The sequence below is a fragment of the Gallus gallus genome, chromosome 1 (genome assembly GCF_016699485.2).
Source record: "Gallus gallus isolate bGalGal1 chromosome 1, bGalGal1.mat.broiler.GRCg7b, whole genome shotgun sequence".
Classification (NCBI taxonomy): domain Eukaryota; kingdom Metazoa; phylum Chordata; class Aves; order Galliformes; family Phasianidae; genus Gallus; species Gallus gallus.
Genome location: NC_052532.1, coordinates 178,408,391 through 178,435,728, shown reverse-complemented (window position 1 = coordinate 178,435,728; position 27,338 = coordinate 178,408,391). Strand labels below are relative to the sequence as shown.

The 27,338-nt window shown below is 42.5% G+C and overlaps 2 protein-coding genes across 11 annotated transcripts in view; both read right to left on the bottom strand.

Annotated features, from left to right (window-relative positions):
* Positions 1–9,693, bottom strand: part of ZDHHC20 (zinc finger DHHC-type containing 20) — a 42,428-nt gene extending 32,735 nt beyond the window's left edge. For 8 of the 9 annotated variants that reach the window (XM_040704399.2, XM_040704406.2, XM_040704429.2 and 5 more), the window contains exon 1: positions 9,483–9,693. In XM_040704399.2, coding sequence (XP_040560333.1) covers positions 9,483–9,600 — 118 coding nt within the window. In that variant the 5' untranslated portion in view covers positions 9,601–9,693. Of the gene's footprint in view, positions 1–742; positions 9,211–9,482 lie in introns of those variants that run through there. The other variant, XM_046903065.1, reaches the window with a different exon arrangement.
* A 2,938-nt stretch (positions 9,694–12,631) lies between these two features.
* Positions 12,632–27,338, bottom strand: part of MICU2 (mitochondrial calcium uptake 2) — a 138,651-nt gene continuing 123,944 nt past the window's right edge. For both annotated transcript variants that reach the window (XM_417140.8, XM_046903041.1), the window contains exons 9-12: positions 18,219–18,390; positions 17,831–17,939; positions 16,592–16,749; positions 12,632–16,284 (exon numbers count right to left, since the gene is read on the bottom strand). In XM_417140.8, the coding sequence (XP_417140.8) occupies positions 16,180–16,284; positions 16,592–16,749; positions 17,831–17,939; positions 18,219–18,390 (544 nt within the window). In that variant the 3' untranslated portion in view covers positions 12,632–16,179. The remainder of the gene's footprint in view (positions 16,285–16,591; positions 16,750–17,830; positions 17,940–18,218; positions 18,391–27,338) is intronic.

Below are 27,338 nucleotides of genomic sequence, written 5' to 3'. Positions count from 1 at the left end.
TCCAGACACAGCTGCTGCAACCTACAGACACAAACAGCCACCAAGTGGCAAGAGGACTGTGGGCTGACTGTAGGCCTCTGCTTTGTTGGCAAAATATCCATCCATCTCTGCATTTGGCTTCAAGTTCTTCCAAAATTAGTTGCCTCCTTACATAATTTCTGGCCCTGCAGCCAGTCTTTCCACTAACATTAGGATAAAATCTCACTGCAAAACTCTGCTGATAGAAATCTCTTTGTAAATCTCATCAAAAAGTATTCAGCACTTGGTTTCTGAAAGAAAGATTTTGCCGCTGTCAAGTTCATCAAATAATGGGAGAAATCAAACTATCCAACAAGCAGACCCATTCACACGCATTATGTCAGCAGATTCTTCTAATTAAGTTTGAAGTTCAACTTTTTTTAGTGCCGTTGGATAGGTTTGGTTGATCTTTGCCATTTGGGTTTAAATATGGATGTGTCTATGATGAAGAGAGCTCTTTTTCTGCCAGCAACACATTAACAACATAGCAGTCAGTAATGCAGCCTCCACAAACTCCCATTGAGGTATCAGTAAGCCACACTTGTACGCCCATTAAACTTCTTTAAAGTTTTGTTGTGAAAAACACACCATTTAAAGCCATATCTATTAGTTGTGAGCAAAGCTAATGATGGGAAAATCATTAAAACTTGTAAATATTAATATTTAATGGGATATTATTATTATTAAAATATTTAAAGGATAGATAAAAGTTCAAGCACTGTACATGGTGATTTTGAGATTCTGTCCATGTGTGGCTCATCAAGTTGGTTGATAACAAATGCTGTCATCTTTTAATGCTGGAGGCTTTGCTGCTCGTTCTGGCAAAACAAAATGTCACTCTCACTTCATCCTAAGGAAGGTTTAATTTTGAGATAAACCTTGACTGCAGCTTCTTCCTTACATTTCCTTGAAAAAAAAAAAGAAAGAAAAACAGCAATGCTCACAGAAATACAACAGAAGAACCAAATGCTGCAGAGGAGAAAACATCCAGGATAACAGGACAGAAAGTTTTGGCTTGGGGACCAGACTTGTTTCTTTTTCCTCCCCCCCCCCCCCAGCAGATCTTATTTGACTGTTAAGCCACCTAGGAACACGAACAAAACAAATGTCAGAACAAAGACTACCAAAGCTACCACAGAGAGATTTTTGGACACTCCAAAAAGATCCATACTACAGTTTGAAAGTACTCAAAAGTCAGGAGGAAATGCAAAGATACAAAAGAACAAAATCTATTGCCCATACAGCCCTCCTTCAGTAAATATAGCTTAAAGCAAAAACAAACCAAAACAAACAAAGAAGCCCCTCACACCTCTATCTCCTGATCTCTCCCCACCACCCCAAAAGGAAACAAAGGAAAAGCAACCAACACCTGCCTGCTGACCTCTCACCACGTGTTCTTGGAAAGCATCAACTCAGAGCTCAGTGAAAGGTCAGCTGCACTGCCACGAATCTAAAACTGTGTGTGCCAAGTGAAGAAGCAGTGCTGCTGCTACGCCTCAGAGAGGCATTTAGGGCTCCCAGGGTAAAGCACTAGATGGAACACAGCAGGACTGGCAAGCAGCCTAGCAAGAAGCAAGTGAGGAGTTTGATGTATGCAGCACTCCTACTAATAAGACTGACTTCTGCTGTCATCCTTCTAGGACATCACATTACACACAGCTGCAAGAGCATCTACATTTGCAGGTGAAGTACTGGAGAGTGGTGACTCAGTAAGAAGTGATGTCTGTGTAGAATAAGAAATTATTGCCTCTGTAATTTGCAGATAATTAGATCAGAAAAGTGGTTAGTTCTAACCAAGCACGAGAACACCCAGCCCCTCAAAACTGTGGCTTCCCCAGCAGAAGTGAAAATGTGAACCAGAATGGGATCAGGAGGTGCAGCTGCTTGTCCAAAGACTGAGAGAAGTCATGCAGAGAGGAGAGCGCCGTGGCACAGCAGGTAGGAGCTGAGGCACAGCTGCTCACAGCTTACGCCCTGCACATGCCCCACAGCTCTCCCAGACCTCATTTTCTGCTTGCAGTCATGCCTTTCCCTCTCTCAACAGCTTCTTGGCAAAGTAGTCTTTCCAGTGGCTCTGCACGTTTGGGAAGATGGGTGGGTGAAACAGAGGATCATTCCAAGTTTGAGAACGTCAACAGAAAAAGCCAAACAAAAGAGAGAAGAAAACCAATAGACTCAATTGGCTTTTGCTTTTTGTTAAATGCCTGAATTATGAATTATTTAAAATGTTCAAGCCTATCCTATGCCCCAGTCACTGCGTGACTCCAGCAGACACCCATCCCGTAACACAGCCAGCAATATCCCTCTGTGCAGTCAATAGGCTGAACTCGAGCTTTTCTAAAATTTTAATATTGAAGAAGAGAAAACCATGACATTTAAGTAGTGCGTTAAAATGAGAAAAATATACACGCACAAGATCTCTACAGAAAGCCTACGCTCAACTTGCAGCCTTTTCCAGGTATTATTAAAAAACAAATGAACCCCTCCTCCAAAATTCCATGTTACTGACCAGATTTTTCAGATCAGAACAGAAACCAAGTTCTGCCAGGTACCATCCATTTCAGCATTGTGGATATACACTTCGCTCCTCTTTTAATCCACATTTGACAGACATAAAAGCAGTGACTGCTTGTCAAGAAGAACAGCACAGTAATGGGTTCCCCACATGCGTGCTAAGAAGAGACTGCGGCTGAGGCATTTAATGGCAGTTTTGAATTTAACACAGACAATTGTAAATCAGCTTATAAAGTAACTCTGTCTTAGTTCACTTCAAACAAATCATGTTTGTTCCATTCAAGGTAACTTCACATTTAATCTAAATTATGTTTCCTTCTCTCTGCAGCGGTAGCTTGCCTAATTCCAGCTGAATTATTACCCCCATCTCTAAATAAGAATTCCACTCACTGGAGACAAACATCAGAACACACATCCCAAAAAGCACCAACAAGAAAACCCATGTGAAACCACATTTGATCACTCTGTAAATCACATGATCAAAATGGCTCAATGTTTCTCATTTAATTCAGTGCTGCACCATATATAGCATCAGAGGGAGAGCATTACAGAAACTGCAGAGGCAAGGCATGCTGCTCTCATGATCAAGTGATCTTGTGAGCAGATTCTCTTTGACAATCCTGTACCCATAACACAATTTGAATAGTCAAAAGGGAATACGAATGAAGAACAGATGAGCTGTTTGGTCTTTTGAAAGAAAGGATAAGCAGATGCTTGATATGCTGCAGAGGAGGAACTTGATTTTTAGCAAAGATAAGAAGAGACAGTCAGAGGTTCCAACAGGAGGCATTGCACAGACTGGCGGTGGGGGAGAAGCAACGAAAAAGTCTCTTTTCTTTCCTGGCACAGGACAGGAGGAGTTAAAGACACCCCACAGAGAACAATTTGGTGACAGCACAAAGGGTGATAACAGGGAAGTGGCTCAAAGAGCAGATGTGTTTGTTGGGGTTGCATTGCTCCTCTTAAACCCGGATCCATCCAGTATTGATTCAGCTGATGCAGGACAGTACCTGTCATTACCTGTCAAACGTTCCTACTAAACATCACACACGCTAACAAGAACAAAATGGATACTCCTGTCCTGGTACTGCTAGAATACACAGCGGGCAGGGCGAGTTTAACAACTGAGCCGAGTTGAAAGCTTGATAACAGGCATTTCAGGACGCTACTGTTTGTGTTTTCATTCTCAGTGTTACATCTCAAACCAGCTTGAATTTGTACCAGTTGTAGGACTGTTTGATAAAGACTTGGATCAACACAGATATATTGACTGGGTTAAGAAGGAATCCAATGAACTCTCAGCTTTTACAGACACGTTTAGACAGGCAACAGGGATTTCTTCCTTCCCTCTTCTTCATCTAAATCTTAAGTTCTCACACTAGCCCAGCCCATTCAGACTAAGAACAAAAACTTCATGGGCCCCATCTAGAAGGTGAGGAGGAAGTGCCCCAGTGAAGACAGAACTGATCACAGCTACCGCAGGACAGTAACAAATCACAGTTCCTGCACTGGCTCGGACAGCTGTGCTCAGCTCCTCGTCTTCCCTAAGTCTTGCTCCAAAGCCGTCACAGCCAACGGCCAATTTAGGCTAAGTTTTGGAGCTTAGGGGAGGTCTCCATGCCACGTGGATACCAAAACATTTCCCCAGAACTGCTGGACAGGTAGAACAGCCAGGCTGCATGCCCCCTGATAGGAAATGGCTGCACAGAGCTCAGACGCCGCTTTTCCATCCAGCCCACTGGCAGGCTAACCAACCCCAAACCAGCCTGCACACTGTGCTTCTTGACCAAACGGTGACAAGGGATCACAGAAAGATGCCAACTGCTGCAGAGCTGTTGGAAACAGTTGAGCAAATAAAAGGGATACGTGACACTAGAGGGCAGGGCCTAGGCACTGCAGAGGGGGCCGGGAGCAGGCAGGGTGCAGAGCAGGCAGAGGAGGAAAGGCAGAGATTCAAGACAATTTCCCAAGAAACCAGGCTGAGCTACTGCTGCTGCTCTTGGAATGGTATTTCTGTTGTGTTTTTTTTTTCTCCAATAGGAGAATGCCAAGTGAGCAGATTTCATACCATATAAAGGGCACATGTCCCTATAAAGCAACAGGACCAACACAGAGCAGAGAACCAAATAAGAAGGTTGATAATCTTTCTGCTCAAGCTAAGCATCTGGTTTTCCAATACACTTGTATCCAGCCTGAGCACCTCACCAGGAATTCTACTTATTCATAACAAGAGAAGAGGCTCTCACTTAAGATGACAACGGGCAAGCTTGAGCCAAGGCACTACAACAGAACTAAGTGAGTCCATAGAAGTATTCTTCTTTTTATTCTTTGAAATTCACAGGAGAGGCACATAAGCACAGTTAACTATTACTAATAATCTAATGTGCTTAATTAGCAAGTTATTCACTCTCCTGAGGAGGAACCCCTTTTCCTACAGGAGTGGCTTTGCACACACCGTGCCAATGCTGTACCTGAGTGCCGATTCTGTTGCTGCTGTCAGAAATCAGGTTACTGAGCTGCTGCTGTTTATACCACATCGCTCTGCTCGTTAACTGCTGCATTAACATTTTTAGTAGAGATTTCTTCCGGAGGAGGCAGATGGAATTACCTGCCTTCTGTTTATGCAACAGATTCTTCAAACGGGTGCATTACAACACATCACTGAGTACTTCTCACGTGCTTTGGGCAAATCAGAGCTGTCTTCCTGCTTAAAAGGGCTATTGCGGTCATTACAACAGTGAAGGAGTTAAATGTGCACCAGTAACACCAAATTATGAATTCCAAGTTACAAACTGCTGTTTGCCAAGATTCAAGACGTATTGGACATTAAAAAAGCACAGTGCTCAGCAACTAGACGTTAAGAACTAGACAAAATGATTTACTCTCACGTCTTTCAGAAGTCACAGCCTTCCAGACTCTGAGGTGTTCCAAGCACAGAAGCACAAATAAAGACTTGTATGTTCATCAAACAAGCAGTTCTCCTTGTAACTCCACCCAGGAGAAGAGCCAGGATGACAACACAATTTTAACTATAGAAGCAAAATGCTACCTGTAACAAGTTGTTTATTCTTTTTTAAATAAGGCCAGCTAACACACCTTAATTACAATCTGCAGGCAACTCAGCCACAGTTAACATCTTTCTCTTGTTCTCTGTGCAGACTGTACTACCAAATTCTGCAAGCATTCTAGTAAAAAGGGGGTGCCTGTAAGAAACAGCCTGGCTTCAAACAGGCTTCTGCTGTTTATGTCAGAACAGTGACTTCTAATCACGGCGTAGCCAGTTGGTATTTAAGCTGCTTACCTACAAAAGGGTTTGGAGAATGGTGGGATACGCCATGAGAGGCAAGTCACCCAAAAGTGAGAATGAGCCCCAGGAGAAGCGCTCCGGTCACGCTGAGCATGACCTTCCGAGGGGATGTGGTAAGCAGAAAGAATCAGTTCAATTCATTAACAATATAATACCACCATTGTTTATGAAGGCAATGTTAAAAGCAAAACATGTTTTGACAACCAGAAGGAAAACAATAAGCGGTTTTAAGCTAATGAAAAGCCATTTTGCAGCACCTACTATGTATTTCTAGGTGTGCTTTCTTGCATACAGAGCTCCATACAAGTTATATATAGAAAGAAAAAAACAACCTACTAAGAAAGCACTAATTCATGCTCTTCTAATTTAAAGCGTTTAAAGAAAATCCAAATGAGACGCTGCCTCAAGTCTTTCCCATTTCCTTCAGCTATGTGCATTCACAGAGTTTTTCCACAACAGTTCCCTCAACTTCCACACATTTGGTGAGAAATGGCTGTTGCCATCTTTCCAGTTGGTCACTAGCCAGATCACCAGATGGATCACAGCTACACAGCAGCAGCGGTCTCAAACAGCCAGCATTCACCAGTTCAGCCCAACAATGCTTCAGAGAAATACACCGATGCTGGCAGTTTCTATAGAGGAAAACAACAGAATAGCTCACATTGAGAACCTCCTTTCATCTTCACCCACACCATTCCTTCCTGGTGCTCAGAGGCAGTACGTAAGTAATATGAAGCAGCATAACCAAGTAAATACGTGCCGGTGGTGAATTACAAAGCAGGGCCAAGGCCCTCAGCCACCAGCAGTAGGACATTGAGCAATATAGGAATGTCCCAGTGCAGGAGGGTGGGGCAAACTGTACGGTGAGGCAAAACTGAAAGAAAAAGAGTGACATGAAAAAGGAAGCAACGTCAGCTTTACAACACCATTTTTTACTTTGATAATTAAGAGTATTTTATGTTGTTGCATTAATCTTGGCTTCCCAGTAGATCCACTAACTGGATACATATGTTTAACCATTAATACATGAGCTGGGACTTGAGAAAAAAAACAACACTACAGCAGGATAGAAGAAATAGTTGGGGAGAACAAAGCCTTTCTTTCTTCCTGTTTCCTTGCTGGCGTCAGACCTGAACAATTTGCTAACCTTTAACAATAACCTTGGGAAAAAACACCGATGCCTGTGTGATTGGAATTTCTGTTTTACTCTCAGTATTTACTTGATCTGTTTCATCTCCTCCTTTACAAAACTTTCATTCTTCCATCTGTCTTTCCCTCACCCAGATGCACATCAGCCAGAGGCACAACAAGCCATAAGTCCCACTTCTGCACCTGCTGTATGGGCACATATGCTGAGACTGCCGCTGCACTCATTAGCAGCGCATTAAAGGCAAGTCCTTGCTTCATAGTGCACACTGCAGTAGTTTTCAAACCAAAATAAAACATATGGAGTACAGGGAGAAAGTAAACATACCTGCCAAGAGGAACAGAAAACTCTGTTGTGCTCTAAATCCTCTCCATGATGGAACACAGGGTAAGAGAAGAGAAGGAAGGGAGAACAACCAAAAACCTCATAAAACGCCTGAAATATATCTTTCTTGTCCCTTGAGATGAATTTTCATCACATGCATAAACAAAGTTCAACAGAAGGTTAAAAGTGAGAATAACAATTTAAAAAAAAAATCAATCAGAAAAAAGTCATAGAAAAACAAATCTTGGTCACCAACCACCACTTTGACATTAAACAACTGTAGGACTCAGACAGCAATAAAAATCAATAGGTAATTTTCTTACTAAATGACCGCTTTTTCTTAATAGCCTGTATCTGCAGACACTGAGAATAAAGTTGATTTGCAAGCAAGTGCCAGACGTCTAGAAATCAGATTTATAGATGTGAAAGTTCTCGCATAAACAGGAGCCAGCCTTTTCAACTGTTTGCACACAAATGAAATCATGCTGAATTTGGAAGGACTCCGCAGCTTCTCTCTGTCTGCAAAGGTCTTCCAATAAATGGGGGTCAAAGATTTTTCTCTGGGCAGAATTACTCAGCAGCCATCCAGCCCTGACCCACTCTGTGATTAGGGCACAGAGCTGGGACTTGGGAGATGGAGGACCCATCCTGATTCAGCCAGAGAGCACCAGAGCAACCCTGGGCAAGTCACTTTGGCTCTTAAATTGCTTTTCTTTATTGATGAGAAGAAACATATACCCCTGGTCTGCCTTTTGTCACACTGGACTTCATATCACATCTGTGAAATGTGAGCCTAGAACTCGACACAGCCCCCTCAGCACTGCTCTAACCCATGCCCCAAACCTCCCATATTAGAGACTGTCTAAAATCTGGTTCCAAGTGTTTATAGTTTTAAGCCCTATTTCCCAAAAATAACAGTACTATTTACTCATACAAGCAGACTACTAAACCACAGCAATCTGACACATTTGGACGCAATGACATATTTGCAACTCTTTCGTGTCAACACTTCATGTAATACCTCAGTAGGCATTCCTTTAGAATTCTGTTTCTACTACTTTATGTCCAAATAACATTTTGCTTGCTGTTTATGCTACGTGCCATTCCACATGTGTTAAGAGAAAGGCTGTGAGATACACAGAATTTCAGAAGTTACCCCAAAAGTATTGCAACAAACACACAATTCTGATTATTTCCAAAGCGAAGGTATCTTTACAAGTTTCGCCCAAGTATATTCAAGCACTTTATTTCAAGACAGAGCTATGAAAGCAAGCATTTCACAGAAACAGAAGTATACAGACCTAAGCACATAGCTGAAAACAGTTCTTTTGAGGTATGTTTTACCTTTAATTCCACCTTCCTTACTTAAAAATACTAAACACCAGATGACGTGTTTCTTAGATTTCCTACACTGCTACCAAGCCCCAGCAAGGCTGGTGAATGCTGCACATCCCTGTGCGTCTCCATTTCCCCCGAACGGGTGAATATGCTCCTGAACCAGACTTAATTTCCTCCTGTACGTACAGGAGGATATGATATGCGTACAGATCATCCTGACTGACACCGACCACAAAGCAGATTTCCACGAGGCTGAACCCTACCACCACAGCCTTGACGCAGCCCGACAAACCCCTAAGCCTCAAATCCCGCTTAGGGAGGGTGTTTTCAGCCTAATTACACCTCTGTGACACCGGACCCCGGCGCTGTTAATTAAAAGAGGGAGGGAGCACAACTCAACGCGTTCAAGGAGTCATCAGGTACACGAGGAAGTTTCAGAACGTCTCGAAATGAGCGAAATAGAAAGAAGAGGGGGGAAAAGCCTCCTGAGCAGCCGCAGCTGTGAGGCAGAGATCCCGCCCGGGCTCCAGAGCCCCCCAAAGCCCTCCCCGGGGCTCCGCCGCCATCAGACGCCTCAGAGCGGGCATAGCTCACCGGGACCCTTTCCCTCCCTCCGACAGGAGGCAACAGGTCAACCCGGCTCCAGGGACGACCTCAGGCTGGGGGGCAGGGGGAGGGGGAGAGAACAAGACCGCTCCGAACGAAAGCCCGAGGGAAAAGTGACTCTTCGGGGCTCCCCAGCGCCGCAGCGCGGGGCAGAACTCCCAGGAGGGCGGCGCGGGGTCCCCCGCCCGGCTCGCAGCCTGCCCGCCCGTCCTCCGTCCCCGCACTCACACACACACAGCTCCACCACGTAGGCGTAATAAGACCAGGCCACGACCAGGGCGATGAAGACCACAGGCACCCAGGCCAGCACCCTCTGGCAGCACTTGAGGACGTGGGACGGCGCCATCTTCCCCCGGCGGCCGCCGCAGGAGGCATCGGCGCCGGCGCTGCACGGGCGGCGGCTGCAGCAATTGCCGCCGCTGCGGAGCCGGCCCCGGGCGGCGCGGGCAGGCCCTGGGCGGGCCGCAGTGGGCGGGAGATGGGCGGCCCCGCGCCCGCCACCACCTCCTTCTTCTCCTCGTCCTCCTCCTCCTGCCTCTGGGTGGCGGAGCCCGTACAGCGCGGTTCGGCACGGCGTCCTGCCGGGTTCACGGGGCAGTCCCTGCGCGGCAGCCCCCGGCCGCTGTCACTGCACAGCGTGGAACATCCCTCTGGCCGTCTGGGTCGGCTGGTCCTGTCCCCTCCCAGCTCCTGCGTACCGCCGCCTCTCCTGGCAGGGCACTTCGAGAAGCTGAACTCTGCGGAGCTCCGCTCTACAACATCAACATTGCTCTCCTCCTAAATCCAAAGCACAATGCCATCCAACTACCTGGAAGGACTTGAACGCCACCCCAGGGCGGGGCGCTGCCACGGCCTCAGGCCACGGCCCCGTTCCCGCCTGCCGTACCCTCACGGCCGCTCCCGCGGCGCTCCGGCACCACCTGGCGGCGGCCGCGCTGCAGCACGGCGCTGTGGGGCGCGGGGGGCCCGGCCGCGCGGTGTTGAGTCACGCAGGTTCCTCACGGCGTAGGGTCGGCTGAGAGCAAAAAATGGGCAAATAACAACCTCCAATCTTAGTGGCCTTTTCCAGCCTTAATTATTCTATGCTCACAGCGTGCCCCTTCCATATCAACCACCTGGCACTGTCTGGCATGCTGACTACCTGGTGAACACTGTGGAAAGAGCACACAGTGACATTTAGCGGTTCTATATTTGTTTGGTGTTGAAATGCTCACAGCTAAACTAAGGAAAAAATGGAGGAATTTTGAATCCCATACGTGATAATTCAATAACACACTGTGGATGGTTATCTGTTGCGGTGTCAGTCATAGCCACCTGAGACAGCCAAAAGAAGCATCAGGCAAAAGTGACTGCCAAGCTAGCAGAAAATACCTCTCAGATGTTAAACTCAGGAATCTCCAGTTGCTCATTGTACCAAGCACAGCCACTGACAATGGAAACATTGAACCAGTGGTTGGATGCTTTCTTAGAATCATAGTGTTGTAGAATATCCTGAGTTGGAAGGGAACAATAAGGATCATTGTGTCCAACCCCTGGCTCCACACAGGACCAACCAAAATCAAGCCCTGTGTCTGAGAGCAGTATCCAAACGCTCCCTGAGCTCTGGCAGCTCAGGGCTGTGCCCACTGCCCTGGGCAGGTTGTTCCATGCTCACCGCCCTCTGGTGCAGAACCTCTTCCTAACTCTCAACTTGACCCGCCCCTGACTCTTGTAAAGAATTTCTTTCTTTCTCGTGGCCTATACATCAGAGAAGTGCTGTTTTCTGAGGGTCACTGGGACTTAATTTCTGACATATGCATAAAACTGAAGGAGATGGCTCAAGCACTTGTTCTCTGCATTCCAGTACAGGTCACGTAATCTTGTATACGTTCACTGTGAGTGATTAGTTGTCCTTGTTTGCATTGGGTCAAATCCTAAACTGCAAAGAACTCGTTTTGCTCAAACAGCATTTGAAACATTTAATTTCAGCTGTGTTGATTTATTCCTTGCTTTCCTAGCATCCTTTTGTTCGGTTATGTTCATGTCTCCTAAATTATAGTTTATTCAAAAGGCATTTAAAAAAGCTTTGCTTCTTGTAATGATAGGCGCTATCATTTAAATACTGTCCTTTTTCTTTTGAAGTCTCTTTTCTAAAGACCAGCTGCAGAGCATTTTGCTATCCTTCCATTCAGCACAGAATACAATCAGCTATCTTGTGACTCAGCTCCCATTGCATTAAGAACCACCTTGTGTGGCTTATTTAAAAGTCACACAATTATTAGTAATGTTTGCTACTTCTAATAGTATCCATTTCAAAGTGGATTAAAACTCAGTAAGATGCCACATAAGTAAAAGACTATTCTGAAAAAAAAACAAAAACAAAAAAACACTGTATTGACAAGTCTTTAAAACTGTTCCTTTCTAAGAGTTTTCACTCTTCCAAGAAAACAGCACTTCAATTTATATTAAAAAAAAAAAAAGTCCAAACGCAAGTAGTCTTATTTAGGATCCATTAAAGCTAATGAACAAAGAAGGCATTGCCAAAGTACAAGTTTGATCTGGTGAAGATTATCTCCTGTGCTCCCTCTGCAGTTCATGGAGAGGGACCCAAGGGAATGCATCAGGGGAAGGTCAGGTTGGAGATCAGGGAAAGGTTCTTCACCAGAGGGTGGTCAGGCCTTGGAACAGGGCCCAGTGGTCATGGCACCCAGCTGCCAGAGTTCAAGAGGTGTCTGGGCAGCACTCTTCAGACATGGTCTGATTCGTGGGTGGTCATATGTAGAGCCAGGAGCTGGATTTGATGATCCTTATGGGTCCCTTCCAACTCAGGGTATTCTATGATTCTATGACAAGGACAGACTCTTTAGAGGATATTTTGGCACACGCTGGTGCCTGAAATCCCACACATTTCTCTGCTTTGACTACAGAATCTCCTTTCTCCCAAATTTTCCTGTCTAGGAGCATTTGATATGAGGCCAAAGTGAATCTCACATTTTGCCAAATGCAGAGTGTGTACTCCCAGAGCCTTCCTCCCTTTAAGTTGCACCAGGAGAAGTTCAGGTTGGATATAATGAAAAATTTCTTATCAGAACGACTGGTGAGGCCGTGGCAAAGGCTGCCCAGGGAGGTGGTGGAGTCACTGTCCCTGGAGGGGTTCGAGAAATGTGGAGATGTGGCACTGAGGGATACGGTTAGTGGGCATGGTGGGGATGTGTCGATGGTTGGATTGGATGATCAGTGCCACATCTCCACATTAAAGACTGAAGACTGAAGAATGAGGTGTACTTTCTGACACGACACAGGTGGGTGCACGGTTGGGCAGTGTTGGGAGGATGGTGTGCATGAGCCGCAGTGCGGTTCCTGGGGTCTGTGAGGAGAGCTCTGCACCACAGCCTTCCGGTTAATGAAGCAAAAACTTTATTAACTGAGCCAACACCAGCCTAATGGGAAATCTGTCTCCACATATGCTGCATAATTTCTACATTATTGAACCAACTAGGAATTGTTTAATCAACAAAGACAGCAGGAAACCTTCAGAAAGTAGATGAGCAGAGAGCTGCAAGCTTGTTTGTGGATTAATTTTGTACACGCTCAAGTCTCTCAGGTTTCCTTTCCACATCTTGTTGGGCAACATCTTCAGTTTCGCTAGGAGGAATTTCTGAGGTTGCCTGGTGCTAACAATATGTGTCTATGTCCGTGGGTTTTGCCTTCATGCTTACTCTGTTCCCAGTGGCATTATAGAGGCTGTTGCTTGGTCAGTGTGGATCTCAGTAATAACCACATCAGTGGGATACGTGCTGTCTGTTCAGAAAGACTGAAGGTTTCTTTCTTCACTGGAATAGTTTCCTGACCAGTTGTGACTGTTTAATAGGAAAGGTTGAAGACACAAGACACGCTGGCACTCTTCCATGAGAAGAAAACTGTATTTAAAACTCCAATGTACATTTATTAATCCATCTCTATGCTTAAGTCAAAGTATGGACAATAGATCAGAATTTTGAAATATTTCCTTTAACTCTCTGGATTTGTTCCCATCTCAGCCCTTTATCTGGCAATACTCATCTTGCGTATTCTTTTAAAATACATTAAATCAATTTATGAGAGCTCCACAATATGTAATATATTATTTTTTTATTCCAAATGACACTCAAAAGCAAAGTTGGAGCTTTTTCTTTAGTGTTTCATTTTATTTCATTTTTAGTATATTTCTGTTCAGAGGAAGGATTCCTAAGATTAAAAAAAGTAATTGATACACTTAATTGGCAGACTGGCAGTAGGCAAGACCTTTAAATAAACTGTGTTGAGTAATGTTGACAGAGAGCTTGCAAATACCATACAGATACTAAAAGGAACTTAAAAAAATGAAAACTACAATGGATTCCTCATAAGACAAGGTCAGTCGGAACATTTATGTAAACAGCTCTCTCAGTCTAAGATATTTTATCTGAGAAATGATTTTAAGACTGTTTCACAAATCTTTTTGGTGAAAACAAACAAAAATAAGCTACAGATTAAACACAGAGCCTGATTCTTCAAGGGACAGATCTTCCCTGGCATTCAGAGGAATTCCTTCCTGGCTGCACTTTCAGGATAGTTTCTTCTGAAAATGTTAATCACATTTTAATTCCTAAGTAATCATTCCATTCCTTATTTTACTATAGACACGATGTTTGTTTTAAAATAAGCATATCTGTTTTCTTTTTCATCTGAAGTGGACACCAGATCTTTAGCTAAGAAATAAAACTCGAAATCCATTTTTAGTAACTTGCTGCCAAAAGCAGATATTGCTGATTGCACGAACCCAGATACAAATGAGCAATGAGAAATTAAACCCTTGGATACACTAAAGCTAGATGAATTGATTTTTCCAACAGAAAACCAAACAGCTTGCAGGATATGTGTCATCAGCAAACAAAACAAAGCAAAAAACAACCACAAAAGCAATGTAGAACATCAAAAACCTATTAAGAATTCACAGAATACATTGTTAAACAATCATCTCCATTCCAAAATAAAAACAATTTGCCAAAATATGAACAGCAACAAGTAAAAGGCTGCCCTGTATTATAGCAGAGCTGGAACAACGCCCAATGTTGGGGAACACACACACACTTCTGTGATACAGAAGTGTCTTGCTTGATTTTGTCCTTTGAAAAAAAAATTGTTTAGTTGTCGTACTTCCATGCCAGCCCTGCTGCCCCACCTCTGCTCCCAGCAGCTCTTACTCATAGTTCCCATCACCATAAACAGCTTCCAAAAGCACAGAGTGAAAACAGCTGCCAGATTTCTCATTGCCCACAGAGCAGTGCCATTTCAGTTTAAGGGGGAGAGGCAGTGGCATTTACTGCACTTCGTTTCATTTTTGACAGGTTCCTGGCGGAAGCAGAGGGATCCTTAGCAGTCACTGGTACCTGATTTTCTAGACAGGTCTTGGGGCACCCACAGTCATGTTCCTGTTCATGTGGATGACTCCGGATGCATACTCACAGATCACACAAAGAAAAGCATTTTCTCTTTCACACAATTTAAATTAAAGATCCAAGAGAAGGCTGCATAGGGAAGAGTAGCAGGTGGTTGCATGCTGCTGCTTCGCTTGCTTCTCTCTAGAGTGTTGAGACCTGGGAGGACTCCTCCTTAGCATGAGCTTGCCTGATGGCCACTGACATACCAAATGCATTACCTGTAACCCTCCTTAGGTGGGATCTGCAGAGTGGTGAGATTTCTTGGTTGTTTTACCCAGTCTGTCTTTTGAGTATGTTATCACAAACCTGTCTTGAAAAGTCAGGCCTTCACCCCAGCCTGGATAAAACAGACAATGCTGACAGCTCTGTGTGTTAAAGTCTGTCTCCAATATGAAATGGCCAGACGGGAACACTGATCTGGTCCTGTGACTACAGGCTCTTGGGTCTATAAGAAAAAACTCATGTATCATGCACATCTGTGTATACAGAGAAGCATGTTGTTATGGCTGAAAAACATTCATGTTAATTTTTATCTTTTTTTGTTTTATTGTTTGACATCTCATGTCTAGCTTTGCAACTTGGATCATAAACAATTTATTTACTTTTTTGTTGGGTCTATTATTCCTGCCAATGCTTGTTATAACCTTGAGTTCCTGAGATACTGCAGCATTCCCTGTCATAATTGTTACTAACACAAAGTATTTGTTACACATTTATCTTCTGTATTACAATTAAACAAAATAGTTACAAATCAAGGTGTAATCACTGCTCAGGATAGAATGAGGATGAGGATTTTTCCTTCTTGTTCACACTGTTTGTTGAAGAGGTCTGAGAGTCTCAATGCACATTCATAAATCAACATGTAACTTTTAAAGCCTGTATCAGCAGTCTTACATTTCCAGTTTAAAGCTATTATCAACAAAGGCAGACAAATCAGACATCCAGCCTGGACCTGGTGGAACCATCTGGCAGGAACTAGCAACAAGCAGCTCACAGTAATGGGGGCACAAGCCATGTGAGATTCTGTTTTTGATGTAGGTAGCTTGAATTGCATGGACTGTGCAAGTGGTTTCCCTTTTTGAACCTCTGTCTTTGCTTGGGAAAGAGAACTGCTGTGTTAGTGGCCAGCTGAGATGATGACCACTCTTCCAACAGGAGATGATATTGTTGGGATGTTCCAGCCAGTGGCCACTACTAAATCCTATGCATCCCAAAGGTCACAGTGCAGGGTCAGACTCCACAAAGAAATAAATAGCATTATTTCAAGAGTAGTTCTGTAGGGAGGTCAAACGTGATAACAATTCTGTAAACCCAACTGATTACACTAGAACGATATAATTCTTTTTTCTTTGCATTAGATATTGGGTTAATGTAGTTTAGCTGCAGCAAAAAAGAGTATTTTTGATTCAGCTATAATGTAAACAGGACAGACAAAAAAACCCCTACATAACATTTACAGCAAACCAACAATATAATGGACGCTTTTAAAAAGGACTTTTCCCACTTTGCTTCCACAATTCTTTTGCTCCTTTAATGCTTTCTCTTTTCACGCACTTCCAGTACCCTTGAATGCCTTGCTGTTGTGGTACCTGTTAATAAAGTTAGAGTATGTTTAGCATTTACACAAAAAAAGACTCTTACTCACAGACTGTGTTATAAATATAATACGTAGAGCGATGCTGCTGCTCCTGCAGTTCACGTGTATATTACCAGTGGTGGCAGCACTCCTCCCGGATTGATAAGCAGTAAGGAGTCTTCATATTAAAATACAATTTCTTTCCATTCACTATCTCTACTTGTGTTTCTACAAACATTAACGAGATAGCTGTAAGAATAATCTGTGGTATTTTAAAACAAGTATTTTAATGGGAATGATAGATGTTGTCAACTTCTTACCCTCAAACCTCGATGAATTCGCTTCTTCAGGACACCGAGGAACTCGCTGTGGCTGAGGCAGTCATCTCCATCTAGATCAAAAATCTTGAAGATGGTATCCAGAACATTATCTGACAACTCCTGTCCTGTTGCGACCTTCACTGCTCTCTTGAACTCAGCTAGTGGAGACAGAATATTACATCATTACATTACTGAACTTGTAAAGGCATTGCAAAGCACATAAATGGCAGCATCTGTAGAATTTACGATGTTCCGTGGATGTCCTAACTGGAGTATTTTGTGGTGCAAAGAATTTGGATTTTTGACTCAAGTAAAATAAGAAAATGTGTGGGACTGCCATATAACAGAAGATAGCAAGAGGGAAATGGTTATAGTTTATTACTGCAAGCACATTCTGCCACATGAATGGGATGCATTTTTGAAGGCATCACATATGTCTGAATTTCAAGGAGGAAGTGGAGGTTACTACATTAGAGTAGCACTATAGATTATTACAGCAAGTTGTCCCAATAAGTGATAAATACCGCAATATTGTGCTTCTGATTTCATAGGCAAATGATGTTTATAACTAATTAGGTAAATACGATTAGCTCTGAAGCTTACTAGAAAAAAGAGCGCTCCATCTCTCATCTTTGCCTCTTTCAACAATTTCTCTGTAAATGCAGTTGACTCCTTTACATTTCATTTAAATATAATCAAGTAGAAAATCCTTCTGGAAAAGGATATACCACAATTTAAAAGGGTCACAAAATACGTTACATACAGTTTTAATTTTGTCTTTAAAAAGTTATTACTGCTTCAGCTCTTTATGTTAAGTATAAATCTAGAGATGGCACTGCACCTGTTTGAATAGAACACAAAGAAAAGAAGGATCTTGTCATGACACTCATTGTTTTCAAGTGAGCCAACCAACTACCCCTCTTAATGGATGTTAATGTCTCATCAACCTTCCTCAGGAACGTTTGTCATTGTTTTCAAGTAACTCAGGAGAGATGTCTTTCAAGTATCACAAGTATGTAATAACCTCAGAATCATGACAAAAGACACTTCCATTTCCACAAACATCTCGCTGCATTGCTCCTAAATGTCTGTTATATGCTCTCCCCCTCGGTTCTTTGGTTTAAAAAATACTTTACTTGTATTTCATAGCCATGACTGTGTAGCGCTGCAAAAAATTCAGTAAGAAAAGTGCCTATTTTCTTTATAAGAAATACAGATGTGAAGTTGTGGAGCACTCACCTCGTTTAACAGGACGATTGGCTACCGTAAACATCTGCATGGCAATGGAAAAGTCTTCCAGGTTGTTTGTAAACTTGCAGAAAGTCTTGAATTCTTCCAAACTGATATTCTAGAGCATCAAAGAATTAGATGATATATACTGGATAGTACTTTCAAACCCCAGTAAATCTATTTTGTTAAATCCAATGGACCTGACATTTGGGTGTGATTGCTTGTTGTCAATACTTGTATTTCTCAGTTAGTAAATTGTCATTGTTCTTATTTGCATAAAGCTCAAAAGCTGCCATAATTGATTTGGAAACTGGTTTTGTTTTTAGATACTCGCATTCACATGAAAACCTGTATGCAGAAATCAGGAAGCAAAACAAAGCACAGTCCAGGTACCAACCTCTCCTGCTTCAAATCTGTCTTTCACGTTTTGCCAGTAAATTTCATTGTTTTCCTCGTCAGTGAAATACAGCAGCCATTCTGCGAAGTCCTCCTTTCTCATGACATTCAAGCCCTTGGAAAACTGTATGAATTCCATTTCTTGCACTTCTGTTTGCAGATTTTCCATGAACCTGTGAGAACAAATAGGGAATATGCATTAGACACCACCTCCTGAGCACAGATACCAGCCCGGGAGCTGCCTTGTTCCCACAGCTGCATTTCAGCAGGGACACCAGCAGGGTGTTCCCTCAGCCTGCGCTAAGATAGCGTGCAGAGGTTGTCTATAGTTTTCAGGTGAGAGAGAAATGTTTGAAAAGGTGCAGGTAATGAAATAAAATGATCGACGAGGCAGTGTTGTAACGAAAGAGTGGAAAAGGACATGGCAGCTAAAGGCCTGACATGTTATTTATGAAATTTCATATTAATAAGAGAGCAATTTCAGGTTGGAAAGCGCCTCCGAAGAAGAGGCCCCAACTATTACAAAGGTGAAAGAAAAGAGGAACATTGAAATCATCACTACATGAAATGTCAACTAAAAGCCTCAAAGACTGCAAAGCCTCAGACAGCAAAGAGAAGTTCGGCAGATTGGTTCTTTAATACTGAGAAAATGGGTTTGCTGTGACTACAGATAGGATGCAGATGGTTCGGAAGAGCACAGAAAAAGATGTCGAAGGTATTTCAGGAGAGAGCTGTCTGAAAAACGATGCTGTGAACACCAGCAGTTTTAGAAGACACTCATTCTTTAGGGAGAAAAACTAAAGCAGCATGAGAATCAAGTACCGATGTGTGGGTACAGAATCACAGAATCATTTGAGTTGGAAGAGACCCTTAAAGGCCATCTGATCCAACCCGCTGCCATGAACAGGGACACCTACAGCTCCATCAGGTGCTCAGAGCCCCATCTAGCCTGACCTTGAGTGTCTCCAGGGTTGGGGCATCCACCCCCTCTCTGGACAACCCATGCCAGAGCCTCACCACCCTTCACTCCACTACCCTCCAGAAGCTGGAACCACAAAAGCAGAGCAGTAGCTTTGAATTTCCCCATTTTGGCCCACATGGACATTTATCTTTTTTTTTTCTTGGGGGGAGGGGGAGGGGGGGGCTGATATGAATTTCAAGATAGAGAAAAACAATAGTGTATGAGCCATTTAGAGAGCCATGTACAATTTCCCCACCCCCCAGTGAATATAAAGGTTAAAAATACAACCAGGCTTTCCAGAATCTTTTCATTACATCAAAAGAACCTTGCTTAATTGAGTTGCAAAATTTACTGACAGGAGGGAATGAAATACTTCTATATTGGGACAAAGCAATTAGGTGGAGAAGACAGCTAAGGGTCTAGGCAGCAAAGAGCAGCAGAGGCTCATTTGCTCGTCAGTGTTTGCATGGCCTCACTGGATTTGAATTATTTTCCCTGAAATTAAAGCATTTTAGCCTGCACAGCTATCTTTAGTTCTTTAATGAGATCACTCGGACAATTAGTAGCTTGAAGCTCTGTGAAGTCTATAAGGGGTTAGCTGAAGGCTGCTGCTGCAGCATAAGCTCTCTCTTGTATGTTCTTCTCCAATAATTAGAGCTGCACATGCAAATAAAGGGCCAAAAATGTTTCACTGCTCAGGACACGCAGGTAACCGAAAGCCTGACACTGGGAGGGAATTGAAGATTCAGGCTGGAGTTTTATTAGTGTAATACTGAGTATGTGTATGCTATGCTCCCACATTTTATACAGGCATTTCTTTGGTCCAGTAAACGTAGTTTTAAGGCCCCTGCACGGCAGTCACTATAGAGGTGTCCCCCCTGGGACAGCAGGAGAGCAGGCAGAAGGTTTTCTTGGCTGGGGTACTCAGAGCACCACTGCCTTAACAGAAGACTGTGATCCAGGGTGGTCAGGCGCTGGAATGAGCTGCCCAGAGAGGTGGTGGAGTCACCGACCCTGGTGGTGTTCAAAGAGCGTTTGGATGTTGTGTTGAGGGACATGGTTTAGCGGGAACCATTGGTGAAGGGCGAATGGTTGGACTGGATGATCCTGTGGGTCTTTTCCAACCTTGGTGATTCTATGATTCTATGCTTGTGCTGAGCAGTTGGGCAGAACAGGCCTTGCAGACCAAAGGGGTGCAGCAAAGCCATGCAGGCAACCTAACAGAGCTTTGCTGCTTTTTGGGAGTGCCCATCAGAAGTGAGAGTGGAGCATCTGGGATGTGTGGCTCATGTTTGGCTGGAAGACACAGCAGAGGCCATGCAGAGCAGTAACCACATTTTAGACTGCAGTCAATGGAACACCTGGGCTGGGGGAGGAGAAGCTGCTGAAAATGAGGTTGCTTTCAGAAATATGTTTAAGCCATGGAAGTAGGGAAACAAGACAGGGTGTAATTTGTTGTTTTATTTTCTTGGCTTTTACTCTGTGGAAGGTGAATACATCTTGTGATAGGTCTGTTCTTGATAGGATAAGTTCTTCATTTTGGAGAGCCACCTCGCTGTCATTACCTGGTCAGTAGCCACAGGTGATGACAAATGATGTGTTCCTCCATCCTGTCTATATATTTCATTTGCAGGTTCCACTTAAGTACAAAACCCTCAGTGACCCACCCAGGGCTGTACCCAGACAGGGCAGAACTGGGTGACCAAGCATTTCTATATGCTGAGGAAGGAGCCAGTGGTCCGTGTAGCCACATGTATCAGCCAGCTGAATGGTGCAAGGAAGCCAAAGAGGAAGAGGAAGCATTTGGCTCCGGCATTTCTGACATATGCTTGATTCTGCACCCGCTTCCAGTCTGACAGGGAATGAGGCACTGAATCTTTCCATGGTTTCTGCTGCCTTTTCTCAAGCCTGGGATCTTGCCCTCTTCAGTTGCTTCCAGGCAACGTCACTGCACAACAGCCACACATCTTACTGCGCTATTCAGAGTAGGAAGGAAAGCAGGAATTACTTCTTTAGGTATGAAAAAAATTAATGGATCCTGCATTTCAACACATAGGCTTGCTCCTGGCAAGCTGGAGTGGGAAGATTTCCTGCCATACCAAATTCAGCAGCTGAAATACGTAATGTAAAATTTATATCTGATAGACTCCCATATTACAAAAATTAAAATACCATGAATCATCACATCAGCATTTTAGGTCACTGTTATTCCCAGATGTGAGAGTTAAAAATCCTAATGAGTTTTTTAAAAAGAAAGTTATTAAAAGTTATTAAAAATAGCTTTCTGGTTAGGAAGTAAAACCTGATATTTATATGCCACACCACCACTAGGGATACTTGATTTTTATCTTTTGGATCATAGTGTGACAATTTTCAGTTAGAAATTCCTCCAGAATTTCTTCACATATTTGGAAAAACAAGCACAGTAATGAATTTCCTGCTCTCCTTAAGTCAATGGCTGTGGACTTTAAAGAAAGACAAAATTCAACTATGGGAATGGGATTCGCATCTTAGATGCGCTCTGCAATTCAAGACTAACTGCACTGGGAATGCTCTTGCACTGCAGCTAAGGATCAAAGCATTTCCTTTATTTCCAAATAACAAAAAGAAAAGGTCAATCACAAATTTGTAAGACGGAGAAAAGGCTGAGAGCAGACAGTACTTTCTTTAAGACAGCCTGTTTTATCCACACTCGGAAACACCCATGTTGAAGGCCAATGGCCAACTTTGTTATCGCGTTACAACAGCATCCAGAAGCCTTATCAGAAGTTAGCCCACATTTTGTTACATGCTTTACAAACCTATAGAAAGAGGGAGTCTCTCAGGATTTTTTGGCAACTCAGCTTTAATAGAAGTGAAAATGTAATAAAAGTGGGGAACCTCAGGAATGCAGCTATTCTCTCTCCAACCTGAGATGTTGCAATGAAGTGCTAGCTTCCTTATGGCACATGAAGTAGAGAATGAAACACAAAAGGAAAGGTTAGGGAACGTTTTCCATCCTATACTTTTTGATGTGAATTCAAAGTCTGTACAGAGCTTCAGTACTCTAATACAGAACCGACCAGTGCTTGTGGTATATAGGTTTGTAGGTTTGTAGGAAGGAAACTTGACAAGTAAGACAGAGGTGAATACATCACTCCAGCATTTGTACTCTGCTTTGGCTCCTCTTCGGATACTGCAGTCCTGATGGAGACTCAATAATCACCTCTGCAGCAACTGACTGCTACCAAGAGCTGCAAGGCTGCCTTTTGGCAAATACGACTTTCCAGAAGAGAATATGGAAAACCTAATAAGGACTTGACCATTAACCTTCACAGAACGTTTACATACATGATTGCGAACTCAGCTTAGCAAGCGCTAAAGCAGTTAATCAGTCTCAACATTGTCAGAATTACAGGCAAAACTCCCTTTGATTTAGTGTCCTCAGTGTTTCCAAACCAAACATAATCAAACTAATCATTTTCATCTATAAGCACTCTGTAGAAACTAATCAAGCTATTTGTCTGATAAGTATACAGGAAAGGAAGAAATGGGGATTCTTCTCAGCCTCACTGCTAAATATTTGGGAAATGCTCAGATTTGCTTACGATGGGAATATAGAACCAGAAGCCAGATTTTGTTCTCATCCCTTTTCTCTCCTCAGTCTGATCCTGCTTGCATGTAATCTCTACGTGAATTAGGGGTCTATAGAAGTGTAGGTATAGAGACAAAGAGGCAATCATAACTGCACTGCCAAATCTCTAGATGAAAATCACTGGAAATGTGCAAGCTGTCACCACAGCAAAACATCACAGGCTGATGATGCTACTTGAGATTCTGCCTGTGTGCATTGGCACGAACACAGAGCACCAAACAAATTTCAATACTATCAGTGTGGTTCAGTCTATATCATTCTGGTCTCTTAAATGAAAGTTTTCAAATGAAATGTACCGAGGAGTTTGAAAATACCAAAAGGAAGAGGAGATGTAAATGAAAGGCAGCGTTTTGTGCATGGTTGTACAACCTGTGACCTCTGAGCTAGAGAAGAAAAGAATGAATAAAGAACATTTGAGATGCAAACTTCAATTAATTGATGATAAGTTTGAAAGCAACAAATCAGGAAAGAAAATTAACTGGATTTCAAATGTTATTTTTATTTATATGATTAAATGATGATTATTGTTTAACCATACTGGAAATTTTTCATAAGCCTCCCAGAATACAATTAGAAGTATTTTTAATATTTTTTCCATACTCTCTCCACTTATTCCTTTTTTTTTTTTTCAACCCCGAAGGAGATTGTGAAAGATTTAGGCTTGCTTGGGGACAGATTACAGGAAAAAAGTCATAGTAGTCATAAACTGTCTAGGGAGTGAATTACTGTCTCCCCTTTTATTTGGGATTAGACATACTTAAACAAGATCAGCAAGGGACTTTCAGAAAAAAAAAACAACAAAACACCACAGTGGCTGTCAAGAAGAAATACGTGCTAAACCCGGAAAACTAAATACTTTTCTACTCATAATAAAAAAAGCAACACATACTACATAGCTGAATTTAGAGCACAAGTGAAAAAGTTTTGGGAGAAAAATACAAAAGATAGTTTCTGTCTCAAAAACTCCAGGGAAACTGCCATGCATGAGGGAAAAAAAAGCCTGGAATTCCAATGGATTTCTGGCTTGATGTTTGAAGCATGACATTCTCTAAGACGAGGCCTGGTATTAGAAGATGATACTGTTGTAAAAATGGCATGGTGGTCACCTGAGACAGAAATTTGTTCACGTTTCTGAGAAGAAAGTCTTACCTGGTTACAGCTTCTTGTGTTTAATTTGCCCTTCTTTGTTATATATATCTATATGTGTATATACACACATATAATGAGCTTGCTGCGTGCTGTTTTATATCTTCTTAAAGTGACACAGCACAATGAACATTCCAATCACACCTGGCTTTGAGGCACCACTTCTGCTAGTGAGGTACATAAGCACTCTGCAAAATAATTTTGATTAATGTTTCCTACCTTCTGCCAGTGAAACAAAGACATGAATGGTGATGTTAAGAACAATATAACTGGCAAGAAATCGTGCAGCACTCTGGAGCTGCACACGTGTTCCTTGAGTCATGCCTTCAGAGCTCTGAGACCACCGTGTTACTATGTGAATGGCACAGGAGGATGTGCTTCCTTGATAGCCTTCTCGACTTGTATGAGGTTCCAACAGAAGCTGCAGAAGTGGAAATCCCACCACTACTGTTCAACAGAGGATGGAAAGGAGCAGCTTTGGTTGCTGTTTTGACTGTGTTCTGTACAATAGTGAGAAAAGAGCTTAACTGGTGTCATAAAGTATATATGGAATTACTTGTATATGGATTCTTTCTAGATATGGATTACTTCTTCTACTTTCACAACAGAACAAGAAAAGCTGAAAAATGATCTGATATTGTTTCATGGTCTCATTCTGGTCCACTAAAAAGCAGTCTGAGGGTCATCCTTGCGTGTATCCCCTACCTATGATTTCCAAAGAACCATGCATCAGCTGGAGGCAAATGGAGAACAGACTGATTAACCACGTTCCCTCTCTGTAATCCATAAGCCTCCTGTGTTTGGGGCTGTAGGAAGGGAGGCACAAGAACTGGCTTACTTCAGCTTCACAGTGACTGAAGAGACATAGACAGTTTCCATTTTCTTTGTGTCATCTGAATGCAAAGGAGAACAAGGCAAATGAAATGCCCTGATTCTGTGGCTGTCTGACATTTTTAAAATGTTTGGACTGCAGACTAAAAGGGTTGGACAGCATTGGTGAAAGCACAGATACAGCTGGTTGCACACTTCCAAAAAGATTTTTAAGTCAGCCAAACTGCAAAGTGGGAGCATGAGGAAAATACATGTAAGTAATGAGGTGAGAACACCAGTCTCAAATTTCTGAATTCCCTTACAAGTAAAGTGAAATTTCACAAAGAAGGCATGCCTTTTTCTTTTTTTTTTTTTCTTTAAGGTTTCAAGCCTGTATGACTCTGTAATGCAGTAATATCTGTGTATTTAACTAATGTGACAAGTTTTAGTGTGTCCTAATCAAATCTAATCACCTCTACGTTCCGCTAGGTACTGCACTGATCAATGGAAAAGCTTTCTAGGCAACAACTTGGAAAATGATAAAAGCATTTACCACCATTATTTTCTTCTTTTGACAATGATCTATGTCTATACAGCTCATCAGTCATCTCTTGTAAAAACAGCGTGGCACTTTGATCAAACAGCCAACAATAGCTTCCCGCGTAAGGTAAAATGTTATGAGAGGCCATCAGATAGAAATCACATTTTCTCTGAACAATAGGAACCCAGAAATGATGTGCTTGATTTACTTGCAAATAAAATCATGTGAAAAGTGATATCTTCACACAGGTTAAAAATACACTGATCCTTTTATTCACCTTTCTGTGTGTTAAACAAACTTCACTGTCATGTTGCAACTGAGATGGAGTGTCTGCACAGTGATAAAGAGGCACATTCCAATTCTACGAAAAATAACTGCCACTGTTGAAAAATTACCTGCATTAAACCTTACACTTATCCCACAGATTTTAAGAGCAAGATGTGGGAGTTTGATTTTGATTACAGGCTTCTATCTGTGTGGTAGGCAAAGGTCTTTAACCCATACGTTCTGATTGTACTAGGTACATAGTTTTATCAATGTCACGCCTCACTGGGTCAGTGTGGGATTTTATCTAAAAGCCAAGGCATTTCAGTTTACACTGTATATGCAAACACAACCTTTTACTGGTGCTCTCTGCCTTTTGTTTCATTGAGAGAATCTATGCTATTTATAGAGAGGGGAGCTGCAGGCATCTTAAACTTATTTTACTCAGATTCCTATTGAGTGCAGGTCTTCAAAACAGAAAGGCTGTTTATTTGAAGACTGGTATGTACTGGAGCCAGTAGAGTGGAACGCTCTTTAGAGTTAAGAAAATCGTCACTCTTCCTTTTTCACTCCGGCTTTCCTCAAACCTTTACTGACTGAAACAACATCCATTTTTAAGAGGGCTGGCACAGATTCCCCCTGCTTCTGGACAAAAATTCAAGTAAACAGTTATCCCAATTTGTTTCCACAGTCTGTAAATGTCCAATTATTTTTGTAGAAGAGGTACTACTAATACAGATAATCTTCTCTTGATGTTGTGTTCAAGACACAAGTCAAGAATCACAGAGATGTACAGGCATTTAACTTCCACTTATTTCAAAGAGCGTGCTCGGATTCCGGCCCCACATTCACATAACAAGATATACCCTGACTTCATACTAAAAATAGAAATTCTCTATTTTTCATCAGATCAGATGTTACTCTGATCTCAGAGTAACAGAGAGTAACAGAATTTTAACCTGTTAAATGTTGATGCTGTGTCACTGGTGGTCATCATTACTGATTTAAAGAAACACTAGGAGACAGAACCCTTCAGAGAAAACACAAACACCTGATACCCAGTCGGATTTTCAAGTTGAAACCAACCACAGCAGAGCTTCACGCTTTAATGTAGACAGGGATTACAGCATTTTTCTGACACACGTGTAACGTGTGAACTGAATGACTCCAGTCTTAGAACTTTACTCGAGCTGCTGATTTTTCAAGCTTACTGTGAAAGGGACTTGCAAACAATGCTTTTTCAGCAGTAGTGGCTACTTGGTAGCCATGGTACAGCACTGCAGCTTCAGTCTGATGCCCTGTTTACCATCTGGCTCAATTCTAAGTGCCAGCACAACTGCCACATAGTATCTGCATTGCCCCAGTGCAACAGTTCAAAGGATGAAAAAAGGCAAAGCTGAAGTTTCAGCAGAAGTTGGGATTTGAAGGAAGAAGAAATGTTTCCTGTATCCTACCATGACAGTTGTAACGGAGAGCATCTCAATTCAGTGAAGTTTAATTGATTAGCACTATTCTAAACAAATACTCATGAATCATACTGTCTTACAGTATGCTGTGTCTTGGCAGCACACAGCTGCCCAGAACGGTAATCTCAACCTTCATGACCTCCAGCCCTTTTGCTGCTTTTGAGTTCATCAGGGTAGGATGCAGAAAATTGAGCACAATTTCTCCTGCAGACAGTAGATCCAAGGAGCTACACCAGAACTTCAATCATGCAAAACCACGAATAGTCTTCTGCCTGTTTGTCTATTTAACTTTCTGAACC